Source organism: Podarcis pityusensis (assembly GCF_964106645.2).
Source record: "Podarcis pityusensis genome assembly, chromosome: 3".
NCBI lineage: Eukaryota > Metazoa > Chordata > Lepidosauria > Squamata > Lacertidae > Podarcis > Podarcis pityusensis.
In genome coordinates this window covers 50,526,630-50,535,143 of record NC_138026.1, presented here as the reverse complement: position 1 = coordinate 50,535,143, position 8,514 = coordinate 50,526,630, and the positions used below count along the sequence as shown (strand labels likewise).

General features: G+C 42.7%; 1 protein-coding gene across 3 annotated transcripts in view; it reads right to left on the bottom strand.

Annotated features, from left to right (window-relative positions):
* The window catches only part of FOXO3 (forkhead box O3), a 110,710-nt gene that overhangs the window by 7,626 nt on the left and 94,570 nt on the right, over positions 1-8,514 (bottom strand). The window contains exons 2-3 of one of the 3 annotated variants that reach the window (XR_013984059.1): positions 7,060-8,499; positions 6,261-6,345 (exon numbers count right to left, since the gene is read on the bottom strand). The exons of 1 other annotated variant lie outside the window; for it this stretch is intronic. Coding sequence is in view for 1 of the 2 variants with exons in the window: in XM_080998819.1 (XP_080854945.1) it covers positions 7,096-8,499 (1,404 nt within the window). In the remaining variant the exon portion in view is untranslated. The remainder of the gene's footprint in view (positions 1-6,260; positions 6,346-7,059; positions 8,500-8,514) is intronic. One more of the 3 variants, XM_080998819.1, reaches the window with a different exon arrangement.

The window sequence follows — 8,514 nt, the reverse complement described above, 5'->3', positions numbered from 1 at the left end:
GGGTGGCAAGAAGGCTGAACGTCTCTTTCTTTAACCCCTAGGTGCAGAGTGTAGTAAGTGCTGGCTTCCCTCCTTCATAGGCTAAGGGGGAGGAGTAATGTTCTACTTGCCTGGGTAGGTGTGGCTAACTCAACCACTGCCATTTCCTTGTCCCCAAGAAATTTCTTTAGTGAAGGATATGGCAGCTGTCAGCCAGCCAACAAACACAACTACTACAGATGCATCTGCTAGTGGGCCAGCTAAGTAGTACACGTCTCTCTTTCCCAAAGATAAAGTGGGGCAACAGGACGGGAAGAAGCTGTCGCTTGTCATACCACACATCATAAGGCAAAGAAAAAGATGCAGGGCCTTTTCTTTTCCTGCCCCAAACCAATCCCCCAATTTTCAGCTCATTGCTGAAAACTGGCAAAATGCTCTCTCACAATTTGATCCCTGTGAATGAGGTGTATGGGGTATTTATTTATTTGTCACCTGCCCCAGCATGAAGAGAAACTGGTTTTCTCTTCACTTGATTTTGCACTTGTGCAAAATTCAAGGGGCACCGCAGATAAAACACCGCAGACAGCTGCTTTGTATAATTTCATACTGCTGTTCAGTGGGGTTAGTTCACACATTCCTCTGCCAATTGTCAGGGGGCTGATCACATGGAGCACAGATCAGAGGAAGCTGCCTTCTACCAGGACAGACTGTCCATTTCGCCCAGGATTATCTACTCTGGCTGGCAGAGCAGCTCCCCAGAGTCTCAGTCCGTTACCTGCAGGAGATGCCAAGGATTGAACTAGGATCTTCTGCATGAAAATTTGCATGCTCCACCACTGAGCAAACGTTCCTTCTTTGATACAGCTGGATGGGGAATGGATTCCATTGAAAAGCATTGGCTTGGATCTTAAGACAAGCAAACTCCCATGTCTATCAGTTTCTACTCCTGTCCCAGCAAGCTGTCTTATTCAGAACCAGACCATTGGTCCATCTTGCTCAGCAATGTTTAAACAGACTGACCATGGCTCTCCCAGATTCCTGACAGTGGTCTTTCCAAGTCCTACTTAGAGATATTGGGAATTGAAATAGGGACGCTCTGCTGCAGATGATCGCCTTCTGAGCTATGTCCTTCTGCTTCCAGGCTCTGCTCCCTGCCTCCCCCAAGGAGCCATAAGGCTCCACTCATACCTCAACAGGGTTCCTCCTCCACTGCCTAGGCACCACCTGCTTATCTCCAAAGCTCTTTTTTTTCTGGTCTCTGAGTTTAAGAATCTCAAAAGACCTGGCAATGGTAATAAGAACTAGTGTTTAGATTTCCTCCACTGCAACACTTTGTAAAGTAAAACAGATAAGGGTTGTTGGCGAACAAGATAAATAGGGATTCATTTGAAAAGAAATCTACTTTTGTCAATCAATACAGGTTAAAGGCTGATTCACATGGCCAGTCCGCAGCACTTGGCCTGAGGTCTTATGAACTGGCTTGCAGAGTGTTTTCTTTGCTTTATAACGAGCTTTATAATTAGCGGCACTTTATGTTGCTAGGTGACAACTTTGTTGATTTTTTAAAAAAATAATCAAAGAACTATTATAATCAAGTTAACTTTCCATCAAAAGTGAAAAAAGTACGAAAGTGGATAGCAAACTGTGGCACCCCCCCTCCCTTCCAGGCCAGTCTGCTTTGCCCTAAAATAACTATTCTAGTTATTCCACCTTTATATTGCTTGGACTGAAAAGTCTTTTTATTTGCTACTGTCTAACCTCATTCCACCACTGTTAGCTTAGAATTGAATTCCCCAAGCTCTGACCTCAGCTGAAGTGGGAAGAGAGAAGCCCATAAGTATTACCTAATGCAGATTACTGCACCCACTGGGTTCCCACAGGTGTTAATTATGCTGTGCTGGAAATTTCTCCAGAATGGGAAAGGTGACGCACTGACGTTTCCCCAAGTGCAAGGTACAGTAAATGTGTCACTGGTGAACCTGAATTTGAGCTAATCAACAGGGAAGCCATAACATTCCATACAATATAAACATTTAGAAAAAGGAGAATATTGATGTGTGGAGTGAAGCAATGAATGAAGTACAATGATGTACTTCATGTGATCCAAAATGATGTACTTCATGTGATCCAAAAATGATTTAAGCTGGCTTATCTAGAGATGCCAAGGCCCTGAAAAACCCAGAAAATTGTGTGTGTTAATGTCCCCATCTTTTCCCAGGCCTTCACACCTCTAAGTATATATAAATTATGGATTGTACTGTACAGGTATAATATTGTTGCTAACTGCTACTCCAGAGCAGCCCTACTTAATACAATACCGTTACCCATGAATAGGAATTCAGCTTTATTCTTTGTAGGTCACAGATGTGTCTGAATCATGAATTGGATTTTAACATCTGAGTTGCCATCAGCTGATAGGATGCTTTTAAACAAGCACAGAAATAAAACAATGCTTTGGGCGACAACCTGTTACAAATTACTCCCAAGGCTTACAAGGAATTTTCAAGTTAAGGTAAAACAGCAATATTTATGTTTGGTGACCTGAAGGTAAGATAGTTGGATCCAGTTATCCCTGCATTAATAGAAGAACTCATTCACTCATTCCCTTGGTGGGGGGAGCACTCCTGTAACCCCCCAGAGCAGATATTGGGGGGGGGGCATAGGAGGCTGGGGTGAGTATCAGCAAAAACTACCTTCTTTCAACTGCCTGTGGGATCATCCAGTTTGTTCCTCTCTGTACAACTCAGGTTCCAACACATAATTTATTTATTTATTTTCAAAGCCAATATGGCTCTCTTCTGGCTCAGATTTTTTTTTTTTTTTTAATGGATGCCTATTCAGGACAATCTATTTTCCAGTAATATTTTACAATCTAGCACATAAGAAGTCACTGTTAATTTGTGAAGTGGATGTTAAAAGATAAATGGTTTAAGTATACAGTGGTCCCTCAGTTTAAGAACAGCCCTGTTTACGAACTATTCAGTTTACGAACTCCGCAAAACGAGAAGTAGTGTCCCGGTTTGCGAACTTTACATCAGTCTATGAACGGAATGGTGGAAGGGCACCGGCAGCGGGAGGCCTCATTAGGGAAAGTGCGCCTCGGTTTAAGAATGGTTTTGGTTTAAGAACAGACTTCCGGAACGGATTAAGTTCGTAAACTGAGGTACCACTATAATTCAATGTGGCCTGATTAAATGTAGGGTGAACCTTGTACAGGTTCATATTCCAACATTGTCGTAGATCTACTGGGTGCCCTCGGGCAAGTCAATCTCTCCCAGCTTTCGTTTCCTATCCACAATAATTTGGGAACATGATTGATGTCCCTTATACAGATGTTGTGAAGATGAATGATGATGGCAAACTAATGTGCACAACTACCCAAATTCATAACACAGAAAAGATGGATATTAAAGATTGAAGGGAAAATCCTAGTAACCCAGTTCAAATGGATTGCCTATTGGCCTGTGGAGAGGATACATATTTAAACACTAACTGTTTGATAAGAGATACAAATTTGGGGAAATCCCTTAGAGCAGACATGGCCAAACTTGGCCCTCCAGCTGTTTTGGGACTACTATTCCCATCATCTCTGACCACTGGTCCTGTTAGCTAGGGATGATGGGAGTTGTAGTCCCAAAACTGCTGGAGGGCCAAGTTTGGCCATGCCTGCCTTAGAGCTTCTTTGCAACCAAGAGCATTTCACTTGGCATCACTATACCTAATGCAAAAATAATCACAGTAATAGCCTACAGAATTAGCTTTAATGCATTCTAATTTGTCACTCCACAGGAAACAGAAAATATCCTTTCCACGACATGTACTCACAGGACTATTGCTCTTCCTCAGTTATACTGTGAAAGTGAGCAACTTTATTATGATTAAAACAACCTTTCCTGCAGTGGAGCATTCTCATTTTCTAATGTTGTTATATAAATACAATGGGTCAGGAAGCCAAGACAAACCATTCAGAAGGAGTCAACACTGTGGTGATGTGTCACAGCAAAAGCAAAAAATATCTAAGATTGCTAACAACTATACACAGCTCAAAAGGGAGAGTGTAATAGAAGGTATTCCCATAAATCAAATGCCTTCACTCCTCCTCTAGTTAGATTACTTCACCATGAAGATTGGGAAAATGGAATTTTTAAAACAAGCAAAGAGATGGAGGAGGAAGGCAACAGCAGTATAATTCAACTTAAAATCAAGTATATAGACCAACCTTCTCCTTTCCACCCCTCAACCCAAATCCCTTGGGAAAGACATTTCCCCTTTTTGGAAACTGAATTCATCTCATCTCTACAAGGCAAGAGTTAACCTGAAGTAATTTTCCAATTGATGTGCTGCCATTATGGAACATTAACCCCAATCTATAGCTGATATCAGTATGAGTTCATAGCATAGACTATAATACTGACTGACAAATATCATAGTGAGCCTCCCTAAGCCAAGGAAATAATAACTGAACATCTCCAGCTATTTCTAAATTAAAAGATTATTCAGCTTCCAGTCCTTACTTTTGAGGACAGGAAGATCAAAGGGAAATCAGAATAAGATTGATAACAATGGCTCATAAAAAGGGGAAAGGCCTACATACTGTAATAAGTGGAAGATTCTTCCAGTGATCCTAGACCCTTTAATAATGGATCTTACCATAAACAAACCACAGATCACATTTTGCTGGGACAATGCGTGTCTTAATTTGTGAAATATAAAAGTTCACTTACGCCAAGACTAAGGGTAAGAATATTTTGGTCCATAGGTAGGAACTTTCTCATTACTTTATTGTCCAATGAAAACCATAGACAAGCCAGCACTTTGTTTTCTATCCTTTTGATGCATGACTATTAATACAATGATCCAAATACTTCAAACTCAATCCTTACTCATACATCATCTCCTATTAGAACTGAAGTCACACAAAAACACTCGTTTTAAGAAAGCAATCTGGTTTCGGGTCCTCACCCAGAGACACTACCAATATGCTATATACAACAAGTTGCTGTGTTTCCTAACATGTTCCTCCACCAAACCTGATCTATCCATTCTTGGGTAGAGTCCAATTGTCTATTGAGGAATGGGCAGCAGGCACAGAGTTCACATTCAGTGCATGGAAACAATGAAAGTTATAGGAAACGATCTCCAGGTGAAAGCATGACCACCCCAGTCTGGGGGTTTTTTTTATGTTAGACAATGGCTTTTTTTTAAATAGACCTGCAGGATTCAAGAAAGAAACCCTGATTGCTATAAAAAGGCAGATTATACATCATAAAAAACTTTGCAGATTCCAAGCATACTGGGTAAGAGGAATTCGGGATCTAAAGCTAAACAGAATGTAGTGCTCACGGAAACATTCATTCATAGAAAGAAGAAAAAGCAACTGGGGAAAAATCACTCTCTGCACTTCCTAGCACTATTGATACAAGAAGCAATGTGCCAGGAAGTCCACCTGATGCTGCTCTGTGTGTTCTAAAAATACCAAGCAATGCTGTCATCTTGTGAGAGTGTGGTATCCCATAATTTTGGCATCTGTAGGAACAGCTAGTTTCCAATTATCCTTGCTGAATCACATGAATAGCATAATGGCCTTTAAAAAGCAGACAGAAAAATCTCAACTGATGGCCCATTATTGTATTACATTATATTACGTTGCATTATGCCAGGCATCCACAGAGCCACTCACCTGCTTGCCAGAGGCAAGTGTCCTCAGACCTCTGCTGAGCTGGATGCCCAACAGTATATAGATCACCTCCCCCCAACTCTCGTTTGTGCTGCATGTGCAGAAGGTAATACACAGTGAGTGTGTCTTCAGAGCATTGGAAGAGACGCCTTGCCGAGCATAACTTCCCCAAACCCAGTGCAAATAATATAAGACTCTACCTCTCCCCAAGCCTTCTGCATGTACCAAAGGACCCAATGGAGGGAATGTGTATGATTTTATTTGGGGAAATGGCACAGAGGGAAAGGATTATTTTTCTCCTGTGGCCAAGGCCCTGATCCAATTCAGGGTCCTGCTTTCAATTTTCTTTTTCAAAACTGTGGGAGATCCTAATTATCAGCCTTCAACATGATGTCTACTTTGGCCCTCAAAGGTCCTGTTTTTGAAGGTATCTCTTTCTGAAAAACATTCTCTATTATTTCAGACTAAATAGAGTTACATTGGACACAATGGATGTCGCTTTCACAGGATACTCATTTTTTTTATTTTGTGGGCAGTAAATGCCTTTGAGGGAGATTATTTTAACACACATAAATTCTCAAAAAGCTGCTTCACTCCCTTGTACCATCTTCTGTTGTGGCTTTCAAGTGTCAATTGTTCAGAATTTCTCTGTTGTGCTACAGGTGGCATGAGAGAATGTGGAAGCAGATCTGCAACAACACAAACAAGCTACCATGAGATTGTTGCTGTTCATCATCCTGAAAAATGTAGGCCTTGAATTATTTGATCATTAACTATCATCCACATTACGAAAGGAACATGTAGCTTTCTCTGTTGCCTGTTTTGTTGATAATACCATTCATTTTTCTCACCATGTGCAATTCAGGGCAAACTGACTAGTGAGAAAAACAAAACATATAAGAAAGTAACTTGTGTGCCAATTCACACAACTCTATGTGGTAGTTATTCTGGTGGGAGCGGAACAGGGCGGGGTGGGGGGAGAGAATATCACGGACAGCAGATGCAACATGTATCAAACCATCACTAAACAGAATAGCTTTACTATCTGAGGATGTGTTGCTGCATTGTCATTATGAGCTATATGAGAGGAACTATAGGTTCAGAGGTTCAAAATGCTCTCTGTTGGGAGCTGATCATGTGTAGAAGCATATCACTGTACATCTGTTAATAAGATGTCCCTATAGTGATCACCTTGTAGGAGAGTAAACCTGAACCAGCTCTTAGTCACAGCTATGGTAAGCACATAACTGGAATACACGGCATTGCTACCTACTCATCAGCACCCCACTTTGGTTTATGGAGTTTGTTGTAAAAGGTTGTACTTTACATAAACCATATGTGTATATGGTAAGGGCACCGCCTAATGAGATCTAATAAATGACAACGGACTAAACATCGCTAACCTGCTTTGCCCATTTCCCCCTCTTTGCATAAATCCTTCAGCCTGGAACCCAACTCTGTGACGAAGCTTGCTTAGCACCAGTGAAGTTTCCCACATTCAGAGTGACAACATTCTGGGCTGAGATGAGGGAATCAAAGTTAAAATCCAACCCATCTGCATCCATGAGTTCGCTGCGGATAATGGACTCCATATCACATTCCAAGCTCCCGTTGAAAATATCCAGGTCCAAATCACTGGGGAATTTATCATGCCCCATGACTGGAAGGCTCACACTGCTGGAGTACAAAGAAGAGCCTGAGAGTGAGTCAGAAAGCGATTGCATAGACTGGTTGGCAGGTGACTGTTGCTGGTGTTTTGTCGACCCAACGTTGCTTGTGTCACTTAAGCCCATAGTACCGACGGAATTCGACAAGGCACGACTGCCACCGAGAGAGGAATTCTGGGACTGGTGCTGGTGGTGGAGCAGATTCTGGTTGACCAAACTCCCCTGGCTTGGCTGGGCAGCAAAAGACATCATGGGATCATTCCGGAGCATAATATTCCTGCGTACGTTATGGGCAGACACAGCTGTGCTAGCTTGTGACATGAGTGGATCGGACTGAGTCATCATGACATCGCTGTGGCTATGCGAATCCGAAGCCAGCAGATCCTGCAGTGTTTGGTTATTGTAATGCGAAATGGAAGAAAATGTAGCTTGCTTGTTCTCTTGGATGGTTTGCATGGGAGACTGACGGAGGGAATTCAGAGATGATGGTCCAAACACAGCATTGTTGAAACTACTCGATGGAGAACCAAGACCTGAACCTTTGGAGCCGTATGGAAAACTTGAGCTTCTTTGCATGAGTCCCCCTGTGGGCGACTGCTGGGAAGAGGGGAGGGTTATATTGTCCAAAAGATCATCCATAAGATTGTCTGTCAGACCATCGTTCAAGTTCATGGTGCCCGCCATATCAGTCAACCTTGGCAGCTCAACACTGCCAGGTTTATTTACGGAGGGAGACATGCTGGGTGGACTACTATACAGCATAGGGGAAAGTGGAGCATCATCATCCTGAACCTCATCCAGCTCAGCGCTGGCCAGTATTGGTGACAAGCGGCCACTTATTGTACTGGCATTTGAATTTGTACGAGACCGGAAATCTGTCCAGGCGTCTAGCTCATCGCTGCTGCGTGAGGTTGGGCTACCGGGCCACTTGGAGAGCTGGGAGGGGCTGTCTTCGCTTGTTTCCTGTGCAGCTTGCAGTGCTGCCTTCTTCTTAGCTGCTCGTCCTCGGCTCTTGGTGTACTTGTTGCTGTTATCCATCGAAACAGCACGTCTCCGTGGCGCTTTCCCACCTTTCCCACCGTCAGGGTTGATCATCCACCACGAACTTTTCCCAGTTCCTTCATTCTGCACCCTGATGAATCGACTATGAAGAGACAAGTTGTGCCTGATCGAGTTCTGCAAGAGCCACAA